The sequence below is a fragment of the Thermobia domestica genome, chromosome 9 (genome assembly GCF_964235325.1).
Source record: "Thermobia domestica chromosome 9, izTheDome1.hap1.1, whole genome shotgun sequence".
NCBI classification, from domain to species: domain Eukaryota; kingdom Metazoa; phylum Arthropoda; class Insecta; order Zygentoma; family Lepismatidae; genus Thermobia; species Thermobia domestica.
Genome location: NC_137462.1, coordinates 280,013,037 through 280,032,294, shown reverse-complemented (window position 1 = coordinate 280,032,294; position 19,258 = coordinate 280,013,037). Strand labels below are relative to the sequence as shown.

General features: G+C 37.0%; 1 protein-coding gene across 4 annotated transcripts in view; it reads left to right on the top strand.

Annotated features, from left to right (window-relative positions):
- LOC145660708 (zinc finger matrin-type protein 5) overlaps nt 1–19,258 on the top strand; it is a 48,731-nt gene that overhangs the window by 15,272 nt on the left and 14,201 nt on the right. Inside the window, exons 1-2 of one of the 4 annotated variants that reach the window (XM_081726060.1) lie at nt 6,674–6,806; nt 9,858–10,005. In XM_081726060.1, the coding sequence (XP_081582186.1) occupies nt 9,879–10,005 (127 nt within the window). In that variant the 5' untranslated portion in view covers nt 6,674–6,806; nt 9,858–9,878. Of the gene's footprint in view, nt 1–6,673; nt 6,842–7,139; nt 7,159–9,857; nt 10,006–19,258 lie in introns of those variants that run through there. The other 3 variants (XM_081726062.1, XM_081726064.1, XM_081726063.1) reach the window with 3 other exon arrangements.

Below are 19,258 nucleotides of genomic sequence, written 5' to 3'. Positions count from 1 at the left end.
CTAGCCCACTGAACATGGAACAAGGAATCGCGTAACTAAAGGGAAGACCTGCTTTTGAACTGGCGCAGTTTTACTATACGGATCCATAGAAATTTCTAATGATATTTTAATAGAATAGTGTATATAGTGGCGGTTTTTAGCGGGTAGCTGGGTACAGTCGTTCTTTCAGAAAAAGTGTTCCGGGGGGCACTGTTACCGTAGTATTCTGGTTTTATTTTATTTATTATTATATTATAGACGTATTATTTTGGTCTCGTCCGGGGAGGGCACTCTCAGAGTTCCGGGGGGTAGACTGGCTGGGTAGACACGGGCTTACTCCAAAATTTTGGCAAATATATAAACGCTAAAAGATACAATAAAGAGTAAATATATTTTCTACTATTTATATTAATGATAGATAATTATTTAACAAATATCATCAACCACTACTGTAAAAGCAATTTCCTACTGTCATTAATCAAATGTGTATATGTATCCATAAGTGAGGGAGCAGGTCTACCCAAAATTAAAATCATAAAGCCGTCCCTGTAACTGTAGGTGATGGAAATTTGGTGTACACTTAACTCTGAGATGAGTATTTTGTGGAAATATAGAAATTAAAGTCAAACCTCAAATGCACATAATCTTCCATAAGCTAATTACAGATGAATTTCTAGTTTGTGAAATGTTTAGCATAGGAAGCTCTGACCGAGAGGAGGACATATTTCTCAAGTTCATAGAAATTACAGCAGAAAAGAATGCTAACGCCCAGCCGTCGGCAACAGTAAGAGGTAATTTTTTTACGGATCCATAGATTGTAAAATGTACAGAAAATATTTGGTAAGTCTAATTTCCCCATTTTATGTCGAGAACAGAAACCAACCAACCCCTGAGAGGCTTTAACCTGTTCCTACACCTAATCCTACTCCTACTCTTACTACCACTACTACTACTACCCGTTTCTACTCCTATTCATACTCCCCCTCCTCCTCTTCCTACTACTTACTACTACTACTACTACTACTACTACTACTACTACTACTACTACTAATCCTACTTCACCTACTACTACTACTACTCCTACTCCGACTCCTCCTACTACTACTACTAGGGGAGAGGGGGTACATTTGAACAGGGGGTACCTTTGAACATTTAAGATAACAGGCTAGAAATAATAGCATATCTGGTGGTTTCAAAATTTTTAGTTTGGCAAAACTGCGTTGCGTGATGGTCAACTGTTATCTGACATTTTAGTGTAACTGTTGATGAACAGCAGTGTTTTGTTACATTTGTGGGGTGGAAAGTTGGAATTTTTTTGAAGTTTTGTAAGATTTTTGACAGAAGCCTGTGTTTTGATATTATCTGCCATTCATTGCAGAAGCAGGTACATTAATTTACTTATCTAATGTTGCCCTTTGTATTTCACAATAGTTTGTACTATCTGGGTATTACCAAATTTCGGTTGGTCATGCTGGTTGGGGCAGTTTTGAACAAAAATTAGGGGGCACATTTGAACATTGTTCTATCTCTACTTTTCTGAAACTTATAAGTACCACCAACATGTTTGTGTTCTCAGACAAGGAAGACAAATGTTCAGTGCGAACTGCTGATATTGTGTGTAGACTTTCTAATCGCACAACTTCTGGAGAGACAAAACATACTGCAAAAATTCTGACATTTCATGTTGATTTGCAGAATTTTAGGACAGAATAAATTTTGTGTCCAGTACCCGGTTAGTGGTGAAAAAAATGTAATTTCTTAGATCTCTTAGATTGCTAGTAGTAATAGGTTTTCCATTAAGCCTATCAGGTATGACGAGCAAAATTAAAAAGTGAATCATAATCATATTTTCACAGATATGCTACGATGATCGTATTCTTTTAAATTTTTCTTCAGATCACACCTACGCCTATAGATATGTTGTCCACATATCCTTTTGTGTGTGTGTGTGTAACGTATGACGTACAGCATATATGCAAGCCCGTATTTAGATAACTACTATTCTGTGCTCGAACACAGGACGTCTCAGTTTAGGAGGCGGCAAAATTTTGGATTTTTTTTTAAAAAGATTCACAATAAAGTTATATTTAATACTATCACACTCAGTCCCGCGCAAGAGCGAGAAAATGTTTAATTCGTTCTAATTACAGTAGTTATTAGATTATTTTAAAAAAAGTCATTCCCTCCTACTTCCACCGCAAGGGGTGAGGATAAACTTGAACATCATGAAAACTGATACCCTTAAACTCAGCGACCTCGAAAACAATGAATTCAGCACTAATATCTGTCGTTTTCGATTACTTTTAAACTGTCGCCTGCCTCACTCGGGAGTTGAGTATGACCTTGAAGTTGAATTGGATTAAAAGTGTCACTATTCATCTCAGTGACCCCAAAAACTATGAATTCAACTCAATTCAGATGTGTTTCCGAAGGGGAGGCAAATTATTTAGAGCACAGAGGCGCACAATATACAAATACGGGCCTGCATATATGTTTCAGCAATTATTACTATTATTATTATTTCCTTGCCATACACGATTGGTTAATTCTTGTGCCATAAACTGTTAATGGTGCTTTGTTACATTAGTCTTGTTGTTCGTAAACGAATTCATCCTGAAAATAACGATTATTCTAGTAAAATAATGGTTTGTTCAAAACTGCCCCACGTATGTTCAAATCTACCCCATGCTTGTTTAAATCTACCCCCCAAGGGGGTACATTTGAACGACACTCCCTGCGCCCTTGCACAGAATGACAAGATCAAACAAAGTACTCTATTTTATGGCAAATACAATATATATTATATTTAGTTTTTGCTACAGTTCTAGGAGGAAATTTACTGAGTGTTTGGAAGCAAAAACGAATATTCGAAAACAGATGTTCAAATATACCCCCCTCTCCCCTACTTATACTATGGATCCGTATAGTAAACCTACACTTGTTTGCTATGGTATTAGTGCTTTCTAGTGGCCACCAAGCACAGGTTGTTGGTGTTTTGCAGAAGACCTGTTAAAGTGAACCCCAAGAATGCAAGAGCAAACCTCGGAAATGATTGCTGAAAGTACAGAGAGTGAAACCAGACAGAAATTTATCTATGGATCCGTATAGTAAAACTGCACGTTTGAAGTTCTTTGAAGTAACTTTGTAAAAAGAAAAGATTGTTGAAAATCCCATTTGAAGGTAAGGTACTTATCTTGTCACACTGACATAACTGGACCATATACACGCACCCTTTAACTACTGCTTTGCCTTCCTACTTCGCTCCTACCTTTGCACGGTTAGGTACGATTCGTACCTTTCAGTGGCCACCTAGTACAAGTTGACTAGACTCTGGTTAGTTTTATAGCCAGGCCCCTAAAGTAAATCTGCACCAATTAATGCAACTTCTCCTACCTAAGGCAGTCAAAGTACATTTCCTGCCAACAGAAATTCATATTTCCTGAGTAGAAGTATGTCTCATAAAATAGGATAGTACGATAGGTTTACATTTATCTAACTTGGACCAATTTTCTAACTTATAACATTATTAAACCAGGGGTGCCCACAAGGGGGGGCTATGACGCAAACTGCGTCATTGAAATATTTGGGGGGGTTAAAATCTATATAAATATGTTTGATGAGGGGGGATAAAATTAATCGAAAAGATTTTTTTCATTGAAGAACACCTACGGATAGACAATTGGGGGGGTGCGTCATAGACATAAGGGGGGTGGGCACCACTGATTAAACTACACAGTTTTCAATAGTAGATATGTAAATTGACAGTCTTTCAAAAGATGTTTGGTAACCTTTTGCGTTATATTTTATTTGTGGCGCTAGAAGAAGAAGAGAAGACTGAGTAATTTTTCTAGTTTTTATTGAAAAAAGGAAGGGTTGTTTTGATTCGTGATATCGCTTCGGATGGACGAATACCTGTAATAGTCTTACAATAGATTACGAGTGATTCGACGTATTAATTCTGTAGTTATATATTGTGTTCTAGACTTATGCTGTGTTCTTCAACTTTTATTTTCTTCGTGTATTGCATTTTTTTTTATCGTTTCCTAACATGGCAGCCTCATCTGATGGACACGTATTTTTGCCCACTAATATGGATACTTCTCCGCCTCCCAATTCTTCAAATACCCATCCATCCAATGTGCCCTATGCACATACTAACACTAGTACTTACAAAGAACACCATCTTGGACCTTTTGTTGTTCATGTCACATCTACTTCATCTCTGGGCAAACAACATCCCATGAAACTAGGTCGATTCCTGTACAATGACAATCTAACTGATGTCACTGGTGTTCGTCCTCTTGGCCCTCAGGGCCTAAAGGTTTTTTCGTACCGGCAAAGCTGCCAACGGTTTCCTTCAACACCTATTATTGATGACACATAATTGGCGTGCTTACATTCTCAATTATGCTGTTTCTTGTCAGGGTATTTTACGTGGAGTCGACCCGTCCTTAACGGATGATGAATTCATCACTGCGTTCCGATGTAGTGCTCCTATTTTACATGTCCGCCGCATGTTTTGTGAACGTCCTTCCTCTGATGATTATTCTGTTACCCATTCAGCTGACTCTCCTTTATCCCCTAACTGCCACCCCAACCCTTCTGTTACGGATTCCACATTCTCTTCCATCCCCACCGGAACAATTGGTACTTTTGATACCAAACTCTTCTCTCCCATTGCATCCTTTTCTATTTTCACCTTCCTGTTGAAACATATATCCCCCACCTAAAACAATGTACTGACTGCCTATTTTACGGCAATTTTCAGCAAGTCTGTCGTGCTAAGCAATCTTGTGTCACGTGTGGCCAACCTGACCACACTTTTTCCTCCTGCTCTACCACCCAAGTGCAAGCACTGTGCTGGTGACTACGTGACTACATTCCCCCAGTGTCCTGAACGTCTCATACAAATTCAAATTAACACCCTCATGGCTACTGAACATCTCCTATACCGATGCTAAACGACGATAGTTGACTACGATCCCTACTCAACGCTCCTTAAAGGAAGATCAACCTCCCTATTCTCATTCATCCTCTCCCACCACTTCTTGCTTTACTCCGTCCATTATCTCTACCTCTGCTTCTTTTTCATATTCAGCCACTATCTCTCGGCCTTTCTCGTCTCATTCTCCTTCCTCTCCTTCAGGTGTTAGAAAAAAGCGCTCTCTTAGTCCTCACTCTTCGGCTTGTGTTTCTCCCCGGCCCCCATCTCTTCAAACTGAACCATCCCCATTAGTTTTTCTCCCTTTGCCAGCACCGTCACAGCTTTTCAGAAACCGCCACATGCGACAGATCTTATGCTTTCTTTTTCCGCTGTTTCTTCTATCCTTTCTATTTTGGAAAAATCTCAACATAAATTTTCTCCTCCCGACTATAAATCATGCATCATCATACTCAAGCTATTACAATCACATTCACTATAACATATTCTGGTTTACTCTTTTACAATCTATTACAATGGAATATGAGGAGTTCTCGCAGTAAACTGTATGCCTTACATCACCTAATATCTTTGCTCCATCCGTCATTTCTCCTACTCCAAGAAACCTCGCTTACAGATTCCTACCACTTTAACATTCCTTCCTATCATTGGCTTTATGATGTTCGCCCAGATGGTCGAGGGGGACTCTCTCTCGGCATTCATAAAACCTTACCTTACGTTCTCCACCCTCCTTCCATTCAATACCCCAACCTTCAATGTCAAATGTTCACTGTCCACTCTCTCACCCTGGTTAACCTTTATATTCCCCCGCACGTTCACCTTCCTGATCATCTCTGGCGCTATCTTTTTAATTTCCTTTCCTCTCCCTGGATTTTAGGCGGTGATGTAAATTGTAACTACCCGTTCTGGGGATCTCACTTTTCCAACTCAGCTAACTCTGCCCTGTATCGCCTACTTCCCACCTTAGCCTGTACTCTTCTGTATACTGGCACTCCTACACGTCTTTCCCGTCCCCAAGAACTCCCTACCGCTCCTGATCTTACCTTTCGTTCTCCTGCTTACTCTAGGCACCTCACACGGACCGTTTCTTCCGACTCATACGGCAGTGATCACTTTCCCATCATTTTACATAACGATAATTCTCATCCCTATCCTTCCTTATCCACCAAAAGGTCGCCCATATTCTCTCCACCTGTTCTTAATGCCTATTATCTTTATTTACAACGATCTACTTTATTTCGCATCTTATAAGCCTCTCTAAAGATTCATCTCATTTTATCATCTTTTTCTTTTCAAAACACCGCCTATAATTGCCGGGAGAATAATCTTCGCTGGAGTTCGGCAGTGGCCATTACGGCGAGCGCCTCGTGTGTGGTGATGCTCTGAGGAAGAGAGTTGAGTGGTTTCCCCTATACACTTACACTTTCTTTTAAATTTACACGTACATATATCCCCTTCTTTTTTCTACTCGTTGTTTTCATTTTACATTTCCCACTTTCCTCTAACTTTTTGCCCTGTTCAACTTGGCTCTCAGTCCTCTTTCACTGTCTGAACTTCTTTCCCAATTTTGACCTTTTCCTTACTTTGACCTTTTTCCCGATTTTGTCCTTTCTTTCCTATTGTGTCCTGTATTTTATTCAATTTTGTTTCTGAATCATAAATCCGTGTGAGGTACACTTTTCAGAATTTTGCACTTGTAGCACATATGTCTAGCGAGCTAGTGCACCTACCTATTTGACCAGTAATGATCTTCGACAAAACAAGTTATAATCTTCGCTTATGTACCGAAGAAGAAGAAGAAGAAGAAAAGAAAGAAAGAAATGATATCAATTGTGGAGTTTGCCATGGTTCAGTTTTGACGAAGATATTTATTATATTATAAACGGTAACATGATAAGATAAGCGGGAACTATCAGTAATGTTAGTGCGGTATTTTGGTGTCTATTAATTTTGCCTTATATTCATTATTAAACGGAAATTGTTTTTTATAATGTTGACAGACTATTCTTGATCTGTACCAGATTTCGTTTCACTACACTTGCTTTAAGTGATTCCTGAAGACTTTCTAGACGACTTATCGTATCGCATGACCAAATAATTGCGTACAGATAATATGCATGCAAACTTATATGCCATGAAAATTAATACGTGCTATTCTATTATTATTTCATTATTAGTCTGTCATTCAAATGATAATTTTACAGTTAAAGGAGTGAGTCCGTATAAAAGTGAAATGTGTAAGATATTAAATTCGGATATCTTTTAGTTTCTCCTTTTAGATATCTCAAGTGTTAATTTGTTCACAAGATATAGCTGAGCGAGCGAAGGGCGTTAAAAGTCCCGCAGGGGCTTGCATATAACCCGCCCTTCCAGTTCTTTGTTACCGTCACTGGAAGAGTCAACACTACTACTTATATCGAGAAGAGAACCCAACCAACCCGTGCGGGGCTTCTAACCGGTTTCTACTACTACTACTTATACTAAAGCTACCTTACCACAAGATTTACATCTTAAATCTTTATAACGTGCGATTCCGATTCATTACGAACTAATATGGGTCGTTAGAATCACTATGATTTGTTAAAAATCACTGTGGGGAGCGGGCTATACGGCGGTTGTTTTCTAACTTTACCACAATTTAGGCAGAAACAAGGCAAGTGATTTCTGGATCCATGAAATGAGTTAGGGCACATTCTAAATGTCATCCTTAAATTCCTGTCAAGAATTTTTCACTATAGGTTGTTCCCGATCAATTTCTACTTTTTCATTTGCTGGGGCCGCGGTGGCTCAGTGGTAGAGCGTTCACCTCTGGTGCATTGGGTCCCGGGTTCAAACCCTGCTCCCGCCAAGTGAACTTTGTGGTGGACAAACACCGTGTGCGTGGGTTTTCTCGGGGTTCTCCCGTTTCCTCCACCATTTCATTCATTTCTCATCATCACCGTCTCCTTTAGCCTAACCGGCATAATCGTGGGACGTAAAACTCACTTGCTTTCTCGCTTTTAGTGACCAACTGACTTAAGTTGGTTAGTGTTTTTGCACAGTCGTTTTTAAAGCATGCGTCTGGACACGTATTTATACGCGTAAGATGTCGTAAAGTGAATGTGCACCAATAAATGTAACTACTACCCTAAGAAATAGCTTCTAAGGTACTACTGTGAAGTCTGTAGTAGAAATGGTAATTCACGGTTAAAAGAACGAGTGCATACGAAAGAGGACTGTCTAAGATGTTAGTTTCCACGACTAAATACTCACGAATAATATAGGAAACCAGTATTTTTAACTGTAACCTTACGAGTGTCAAACCTTGACAACTGCTATACGGTACTGCGCTTGAAATGTATCAGTGAATTCGAAAGACGACGGTGTAACATTGATTTCCACCAGCGAAGTGATTCTGCACCATGCAAAAACGTGTTGTATTTAATGTTTACAAGTGTCAAACCATGACAAGTGCTCTAACCTATCGAAGTGCAATGTTTTTGTGCGATATAATTTTTTTCAGACTATCCTCGTCTGTGCACATACCCACCGTCGCTGATGCGCTTACTCCCTAAGGACGTATCTCCGCGCGCTTTCTGTACTCGATTGGATAGCATTTGTGGTTTTTGGTGGCCATCTAATACAGGTTTATTATCAGAGCCGTATCCTGAGGAGGGGGGGGGGCGAGGCGGACGCTGATAGCAAGAGGGCACCGAACGACCAACAAGAAAGAAAAAGTGTTGGAAATGAATAAACGACGCGGTGCCCCGAAAGAGTATTGGCGCACTATTGAATCAATATTAGCGGTTTGCAAAGATTTCATAAAAGTGTAAGTGTTCGTAAAATCTTGATGAACACACATTTGTGGGTTATCACGTTTCACTTCCGTATATTATTCGTATTATATTCAGACCTAAATTCCCCATTCAGTACTCAAAGAAATTATGCTACAAAAGCAACGTTTGTTCTTTTTATAACTTTATGAATGTTTCTTTTATGATTTTTTTATAGTTTGTTATTATTGTTATGCGATTGCAATCAAAGAAAAATTCTAAATATTGTTTCTTTTAATAGTGTTTACTGTTGGTAAAATACATCGAAGTGCCGTACTTTTTTTGGGGGGGTGGGGGAGAGGGTCATACAAATTCCCACCAGAGGCATTTATTGAAATCAGAAGTATCTTTGGTATCTACTTATGTATAAATGGGTCAGGACCAAAGTGAATTCAAATAATTCGTATCTTTATTCACTTTCCTTCTCATATTCACTGATATGCAAATTAAGTCGTTGTATTTCTTTAACTTGGACTAATAAAAGTCGTAGTAAACTGACTTGGACTAAATTAGTTCTTCTGTATTCTGCAGTATTTCGTAATTGTCCATATGTAATTCTGTATAATGGTTTCGCTTGTGCAACTGTTTATTTTTATTTCATTTATTTATTTATTTATTTATTTATTTATTTGTCCTGAAATGGCTCTTGACAATTATATTAACAAGTATGTAAAGATCAGTGCGATGTATTTTTATCAGGAGTCCTTCGTGAGTGAGTCGGCAGACGTATCGCCAGTTAATCCTGGTTTCGAGTTCAAATAGAGGACAATTTCTCTCAGATGTAAGCCGAGAAGCGGTTTGGATTTCGCTTTAAGCTGCTTATGTAACCCCTTCCAGCGTAACCCGATTGTTGTATAATAACACCAAGGCGAAACAAACTTATTTCTGTCCATATGTGATGTAAATACATAGAGCAAATTATTTAAACAAACAAACAAAAAAAAAAAAAGTTTAAACCAAAAAAAACCCTAGTTTTTTGTTTTTTTTTTCAATAAAAACCATGGTTTTTGCCAACCCTGTTTGGAAGTAAAATAGATTTAATAATCAATCAATGTTCGAATATTTATGCTTATTATTTTATATTGTTCATGGTGCTGACAAAATAACTTTTTTCTTTTTTTCAGTGATAGCTAAGGAGTACTACCATGGGCAAAAGATACTATTGCGATTACTGTGATCGCTCATTCATAGATGATGTAGAAGCCAGGAAAAAACATTTGAAAGGGTCAATGCATACAAGATTAAGAAATGAATATTATCTATCTTTTAGAAGTGAGTATTTATTTTTTTCCTTTCTTGTAATTTTATAGCGTGAAGCGCAAGTCCGGAAATATATGCATAATTTGAAAACAGGTGAAAGGATAGAGATCAGATGAGAGATCGGGTACATACTGTACCTCTGTCCGGACCACTATTCGTAAAACAAACAAGATATCTGCCAAAAATATAACCTAACTTTTATTTCTAACGTAAGATCTTCGAATAACAGTCCAGAAGAAGAAGGGAACCGGTACTCGAATAAAAGACCGCGAGAGCGCATCTATAACTGGAAGTAATTAATTGAAAGATTGTTATTTAGTTCAGGGCTGGATGCAGGTATTTCTCTAATAGAGAACCCATTATTTAAAAAGTGCGTGAACGATTATATTATCAAAAAAAAAAAAAAAAAATCATCTTAAGATGTAGTTTCATACTCACTGCTTATATAAACCAATACTATCACAATTCACTGAAATACAACTAGTATAAAGTTGTTAACGCGTACCGTAATCCTTGTCAAGTAACGTGTCATGTCACTGGATTCGATCATCAATTTCGACGAGTAATCAGAGGACGTAGGTCATTTTCCGTGGTACCAGATCGTATGAAATATACCGAATATAGCGAAATGACCATGAGTAAAAATATAATGTCATGTGAAGATCGAATTATTCATTTGCTATCAGTTGCTTCGTACTCTGTGTTGTGTTCTGTCGAGAAACTCGTATCCACTCTGCTGCGTTCTTCAATAAGGAACTCACATCCTCTCGTTAGCAAGTCCAAACCGGAGGTACTACTTGGGTCTTATCCGCAAACAGTTAAAACAAAATGATAATTAGTACCATGTATTTTCCAAATTTCGGCACGTAGTTATGACCGATCTTTGTGGATTTATCGCGAATAGGATTTGATGTTATCCTAAATGTAGTATAATTCGTGCTGAGTGTCATTACATATGTTATAAATTTTAAATCAGGTGTGTTATTTATGCGTGTAATTGATGTCTAACTTGTTGTTCATGTTTAGCTTAGTTACTTTTTATTTTACGGTACTTATATTCTTGTCTGTCGTTTCCCAGCTCCGGATCTCACAAGAATGTAAGTATTGGAGAACTCGCTATTCGTCGTGACGCAGCTGGGTAAAACGAAAGAAAGAGAGATAAAAGTAAACTATGTAGAGAGAGAGAGAGAGAAAGATAAAAGTGAGTGTCATATACATGTCTTAGAGAATCCTAACCACGACGAATACCACAGTTCTATAGTACTATTCTGTATTCTTTAAAGTATGGATCTTATTTCATACTTATTACCTCACCCCAAACTGAGATTTTCCGACATTTTTTTTTTTTTTTAGTTATCATTTATGAGTTTTATCATATTTTTCTACAAATCAATTGCTCACGTGAATTTTTCCTAGCCCCTTAAAAGCTGAGCTTTGACTACAGTGCAGCAAGGGGAAGGTCTAATGAAATATTCGTTACACATTTTGCTGTTTGAATATTTATCTCCTATTTTGTTACAGTAAAGCTTCCCTTGACGGATACCTCCATAATACGGACAAACTTTTTTGTTGCGGCAAGGATATGGGAAAGAACCATCCCTTTTACGGACACGGACGAGAGTTACTCTTAGCTCATTCTTACTTAATTAACTCACTCACTCTATGGAACCCAGAGATTCAATGTCGCGTTCAGAAGAGCTCCCATTAATTTCTGTCCTTAGCCAATTGGATCCTATTTCTACTTTGTATTCCTATTTCTGCGAGATCCATCTTAATATTGTCCTCCCATCTGTGCCTAGGTCTTCCTAATGGACATTTTCCGATTGGATTTCCAGTCAAAATTTCAGAAGTTCCTTCTTTCTTGCATTCTGGCTACATGACCTGCCCACCTGAGCCTCGTAGATTTTATGACTAACAATGTTTGGTAAATGTCATAAATTATGTATTCCTCATTATGAAGTTTCCGCCATTCTGCATTCCCGTTCTTCTTGGGGCCGAATATTATAGTAATCTGACATTACACTGCACCATTTGTATTTTCTTTAGAACATCTTCATTCCCACATCTAATGAGCGTCGGTGAAAACACGTACAAAGTATTTTTCTTTTTATTTGTGTTTTGTCATAATATTTTTAACAACTTATTGTGCTCATTTTCGCTCACTAGTAATTCCACTGTACATCACTGCGAGTTGTAAGAATATTTTATACTGTTACGTATCACTTTCACAAAGAACTGGCTCCTGGTGGAAACATTCAGTTGAAAAGATGTGACAGCTCTTTCAGGCCAGCCACTCTAAGTGAGGTTTTTCCTATATTTTCTTCACCAGGCAAATGCTGGGATGGTATTTAACATATAGGTCCAAGGCCGCTTCCTTCCTTCCCCATTCCTTGAAGTGCTCGCCGAGGGATGTCATGCCTCACACGCGACAGGCTTACGGCCGGTATTGCCGGTCCCCGCAAAGGAGATCGTTACTGACAATTATTTTAGGGACTGTTCACTTTACTTCGGAAGCTAAGTTTCCCTCCCACTGAGAAATAAACAGAAAATGCTGACTTTCGTGCACTTTGAAAATGCTGACTTTGGTGGGTGAATAGACAGTGCCTTTTCTTCTTGCGCAGGGTGGCTATAAATTTGGAAGGAATGGAAGAATTCAGAAACAGAACATTACCTTAATGGAAGGTCATATGTCCGTTGCTGTCCTCAGAATTTGAACCACTGTATCATGTTTCAGCCGATGAAGATTCAGAAAAACCGTACTTGTGATTGTGGTTAATACCGACCTCTACAACTGATCCACATCTAGAATTTTCACAGCATTCATCTCAGATTTCAAAATTTCCACGTAGTTTCATAGGGCTCAATCCTGGTAAATAGAGTTCAGACCAGGGGCTTATTCCACCATTGAACTTTGCATTTTTTCACTTTTCACTTTGCAAGGTTTGCAAAGTGAAAAGTTTTTGAGTTTCACCATTATTTTTGAAGAACTTTGCAATTTGATGTTCTGCAACCGCAAAGTTGCAAAGTCTTTGCAAACTGACAGTTGAATGTTGAAGTGCGACTTTAGGCGCTGTATTTACAAGGATTTGTAATTAGGAGTTTTAGTCAATTATTTCAGAAATGGGAAGAAAAGAAGTTGAGGAGAAGAAAATAGCAGTTCTTCAGGTGGTGAAAGAGAAATGTCATATAATATTTGGTTCCTATAAAGACAATACATTGATCAAAAGTTTGAAACAAAAAACATGGACAGAGGTCTTGGAGAAAGCCAAATCTGTAGAACTTGTTGGAGAGAACAGAGACTGGACCTTTACTCGTGGCAATTTATACGGCTTATAGAGAAACCGAGCATTAGTAAGTAGTGTCATTTGTAATCGGCTTATGTTTAGCAGAAGGGGTCAAGCAATTCGGGTTCTGTCGGAGAGATGGGGGCCAATATTAGGTTTAAAAAAAAAAAAATGTGCACATGAGAAATTCCATGTTACGGAAAGGTAATTGAAGTGTGAGCAATGTGTGGTCGTAGTGATATCGAAAATCAGTGTGTGCAATTGGGAGGTGGGAAATATGTGATAGACTATTTGCTCTTCGCGGAATAATGCGTAAGGGTGTACGAATACACAAATTGAAGTTTGACCGTTTTGAGGTATGGAGAGATCCTGTATCGGGTGCGATATTTCCATTCTGAACCGAACCTAACCTATGGCGGGATCCTGTATCGGGTGCGATGTTTCAATTCTGAACCTAACCTAACCTAACCTAACCTGACCTGACGTATCCTAATGTAATCTAACCAAAAGTAACCTTAGTTTTAAAAAAGTACTGAAAATAAAAGATGTTACAATTTCTGTTCACATTAGGTTAGGTTAGGTTAGATGAGGGTATATTTTTGGAACTGGGTAGCCGGAATATTTTGCTTAAATTTCGTGCTTTCTTGCTATATGTTCTGTACCTTTTGATGGTGTAGGTAGATTAGGTTAGTTTAGGGTAGGGTAGGATATTTGGATTTAATGGGCCAGAATTCTTTGCTTAAAATTCGTACTTTCTTCGTATATTTTCTGTGTTGCTGATGGTTTAGGCTTGGTTTTAGATTAGATTAGATTAGTTCAGGTTATGTTATGTTATGTTAGTGCTTAGTAATTATACTTAAGTAACATCAACATGGTGATTTTACCTGATTTTAGTCTCCTAGTTCCAAAATTATCCCGGCGTGTTTAGGTTAGTTTATGTTAGACTATATTAGTGTAAGGATTCAGCATAATTCCGAAACAAACGATAGAATTTCGCTTATTTCCACTAAAATTAGGTTAGTTTACGTTAGTTCAGGTTAGTTTATGTTAGGTTAGGTTAGATTTGGTTACGTTATGTTAGGTCTAACTATTTGCATCAGTCATTTCTGCTGTAAATTCTGTTATTTACGTGCTTCTAGACCCCTTCTGCTAAACATAACCCTTGTAGTCTATAAGTAATTGCATAGAATAAGTACTCGACATTGTGTTCACTCGAGCAGGCGGTTCTATGAAATAGAAAATTTATAGGTAAAGTACGATGTGAAATACTTTTTGTGAAGGAATGAGAGTGTGAATATGAGTAATTAATGTCAGCACATAGTATATTGAAACGAATTTTGAGTTATAATGAAAGTATTGTATGTGTAGGCGTGCTCTTCCACTATCCTCGTTTATGCGCATACCTCCATGTCCATAAATATTTTATTAGCAAAGCTATAATGTGGTATGAATATGAACGGTCTGTAAAGAAAAACTCTGCAAAGGATATTTTACTCTTGTGTATGTCGAGATGATTTGTTTTAAAGATTGTTTTTCGAAAACTGCTGAGCCGGTTTTGTTCATATTTCATGAACAAATACTTCACTAACAACTCTATAATATAGCGTAAGCTGTTTCTGCTTGAAAAAATTGCAAAAGAGGATTTACTCTTGGAGGTGGATTTTTCATACTATTTTCTCAGCAAGTATACAGGCAGTCTTGCTCATTATTTAGAAATATTTTAGTAATATCATTTATTATTTTATTATTATTACCATTTAGTATTGTTAACATGTATTATTTTATTTAATTAATGGAAACGAGAAAGTTTATTGCGGTTGTCCTTACCTTATGTTGTACAGTATTGTTCGAAAGATCTTGTCCACCTGCCTTGCTTTAAAATGTCACATTCTGGCAAACTTAGATGCAAGTTTCTAATATTATTATTATTATTATTATTATTATTATTATTATTATTATTATTATTTTATTATTATTATTTTATTATTATTATTATTATTATTATTATTATTATTATTATTATTATTATTATTATTATTATTATTATTATTATATTAAAGGTAGTAGCAACTGTATTTGGCCCCAATTTACTGTCATTTTCAAGCCTCTTAGTAGTAGGTTTTTACACTATTACTTTTGGCTCCTCTGCAAAGCGGCAGTGACTCAGTCGGCAGAATATTGACTTCAAATTCGAATGATCATTGATTCAAGTTCCACGACCAGTGATTCTTTAAAAAAAAGTTTGTTTTTTCCTCAGTTTCATCAGATAAGTATCAGAATTTAACAAAATACCTACCAATGCGTTTATGGAAGTCTTCTTTGTTCATTCTTTACCCCTTCTGTTCTGACCTGAATGAGATTCCTAAAAGTTACACGTATATAATTAAATTAATGACTTAAGAAAAATTAAACCAAGCAAATATAATGTGATGTAAATTCAACCTCAATTTAAAAGTTCTTAAATTAAACGAGGGCCATTTACGTGTACACTTAATTCTACTTCCCAGTTTTATTTATAATTTTGCGATACGTATTATGAAAGAAGAAACGGCTGGTTTATATAAAAAAAATCGATTTAAATAAAAAAAACTTGATTTTTTTCCACCATGGTATATAATATCGTATATTCAGATGTGATGGTCGGTAGTTTCATGTAATAGAAACAAAAAAAGAAAAAAGAAAGAAAAAAAGAAGTGCTGTTTCTTGTCTTATATTAAGATAATAATATAAGTATATTTGTGACTTAGATGTAAAAGGGACAGTTTCAAAATTACGTTTTTTCGTAAAACGCGTTTTAATTTTTTTCAGTGTATTGTTTCAATGTATTTCAAACATTATTCGGAAAATCATTTCAAACTAGTCCATGCTGACACTTACTCTTCTTGCACAAGAAAATATGCATTTAAAATTGACAAAAATACGATTTTGTTTTTGAAAAAAAAAAAAATTGCGTTGGCCCGTTTAGATTGAAGCCACATATATACACACACATAACCGTGCCATATTTTAATTTCGACTGAAAACAAAAAATGTCAGTTTCCCCAAAAATCGGATATTGTATATATTTTTAATAGTGTAGTAGAACTATTTTCTGCATTTTTCTTTATTACTCAAGTAATGGTTTTTACTGTATAGATTTCTTTTTCCTAGGCAAAACGAGACAACTCCAGGAAGATCGGACATCAGGGCGGAGCAGCTACTAAGCTGGATCCAGTAGATGAATTTATTTTTACTATACTAGCGAAAGACAATGAGGTTATAGATGGGCTGTTCCTTCCAGAATCATATGCAGAAGTGCGGCTGCCAGAACAAAGTCCTGGTATTGAAAACGAAGATTTCCACATTCCTGAAGTTGTGATGCCCGAAATTAAACTGAGCGATCCAGTGCCTACAAGCTCTAACAATATTCCTTTAAAGAAGAGAAAGTATGCTAGACAGGTCGAAGGAAGTGCATTCGAGAAAGAGAAGTTGAAACTCGAATTGCTGCGTGTTGAAATTTACCATAAGAAGTTAAAGGCGTTGAAACTAGAAAGGGAGGTGGGTCTTCCCCCGTCAGAATTCACGGAAGAACTGGCAAAAAAAAGCATCAGTAACATTTCAAATTGTCAATGTGGAAAATGTGGACTTACTGTAACTGCTCCCTGTAACAAATGAAAACGAGAAGTAAAAACTTTTTGTCACGGTTATGTGATTGATTATCTGCCTTGAATTCCTGTTTTCGTTATATTGGCAAAGACATTGGAGTATTCTTGTTTTCATATGCAGGGCGTTTCAAAACAATAGCGACAACGTTCGGGAGGTGATTCCTAACACCAAAATAAGAGAAAACTAATAGATCAATCTGTGGTCAAATGTGCGGAGTTACAGGCTGCCGAAAATGTGGAAAAATGAATTTTAAATATCCTCAGCTCCACCACTGTGTGTCTCATCATAGTCGGGTCAAGACATCATTGTGCCCTATCTAAATATCAGTGTTTCAGAATCCTCCGGTACTTGCGCAGCTATTCTCAGAGAGCCAGGTAAAGAGTATTCAGAAAATTTGAAATATTCCCGAACTGTATCTCTAGAAATTGTAGCGCAAGTACTGAATAATTCTGAAAGATGCATTTTTGGATAGAACACTAGTTCCTAAGTGATGTCTTGACCCGACTACGATAATTATCTATAAAATTATCTTTTTTTTTTTTACGTTTTCGGCAGCCTATACCTCCCGAACTATGCACTTTTGATCACAGATTGTTCTATACTGTTTTTCTTTCTGTCAAGAATCACCTCCCAAGTGTTGTCGGTGTTGTTTAGAAACATCCTGTATATGTTACTTAGGGTTGGCCTGTTTAAACGAAAATAATTTAAACCTAATTGTGTGACAGCGTTGAAATTTGAACGAATTTCGTTTTTGTTTAATGAAACATGTCTGAGGCAGATTTATTATTATTATTATTATTTATTCATGAACAGAAATAGAATTTAGAGATATAAATATATTGAAAGTTGAAGAATAGAGTATAGATTTACAAATTACAGTGTATAGTGTGAATTTTATTTAAGAATGATTACACTTTTTATAAACATCAAGCATGACAATGCTTTGTTAAATCCATATGTGACGAATAACTAATTTCCTGTTATAAGAAAGATTATACAGTATGTTTGTGTGAATTATGTATTACATACATTCCTATTAGATTTTGCGTGAATAAAGTACTTTTGTGAAGTACTGTGCTCGATTTTGTGAAGTAGTAATTATTGATTTAATTTATGGTTCCAGTAAGTAAATGTGTAAATGGGTGTCCTATTATTTCATTTAGATTAAGTTCTTTTAGGTCCAGTATTTAACAAGTTAGTGGTAATTGTCAGTATGAAATGTGGTACCAGTTTCATAAGTGTTATTTATTTTGAATCGCGTTTCTTCTTAATTAAGTATTTCTGCAAATAGAATATTTCGCAATCGATCTCATGACGCACATGTTAGTTTATTATGAACAAGCACAGAATAACTTTAAAAAAAAAAAAAAAAATACTGAATGCATTTTATACAATATTTATTTACACATCCGTAGTTACTGCCGTGTCTTGCAACAAACAAATTATGAGTTTACTTGGGTCTCAATGATTGGTTCTGTATTCTGGACTTGGGGGACTTTAGATTTCTGATCTCTCATCTTAAGGCCATTTAGCCCGTCACGTTTGAGGGATGACGTCCCTGGGCGAGCACTCTATCCGGGGAAAGGAAAGGAAGAAAGGATTGAGGAAGGAAGCGGCTTAAGACCTATAAGTTAGGTACCACCCCGGCATTTGCCTGGTATGAATGAGGAAAACCCAGGAAACCCTCATTCAGGGTGGCTGGCCTGAAAAGCGTTTTACACTTTTTCGACCGAGTGTCCCCACCGGGAATCTAACCCGGGACCGCTCGCACCGAAGGTGAGATCGTTAGCGACTACGCTACGCGTGGCCACTGCTCTGGACTTGGATAGTGTTTCCACTTGTGTATTTGCCAAGTGTACATCTGAGTAATGGAAGTGCTGGCTCTTCTACTAGTGTCTAAGGAGGTTTTCATACTTTTTGTTACATAGTTTTTCATTTAATTCATGTTCCTGAATTTATTTTTTGCCGGATACGTTAAATATTATTTCCGGTGACGACGTTTCCTGTTTTAGACATCTCTGCTTCCAATTTTTCCCATTACTATTGGGGAATTACATTTATTCAGAATGTTGTTGTCTATTGCAATGTCAACTAATTATTCCAAAGTAAGGGCTAATCTTTGGTCTTTATATCAGTCGGGGGCTTTAGGTTCCCCCCTTTCTTGTCTTGTTATCGTCCACTCTCTTCCTATTGGCTCATTTATTTTGAAGATCGGTTTGCAGGGCTACAGAGTCACGCAAGATAAAGGCGACGAGGGGGTCATTGAAATGTAGCGTAGGTGCACTGTGTTAATATTTGGATGCTTCAGTTAGTACAAAAATTTCTACTTCTATTAT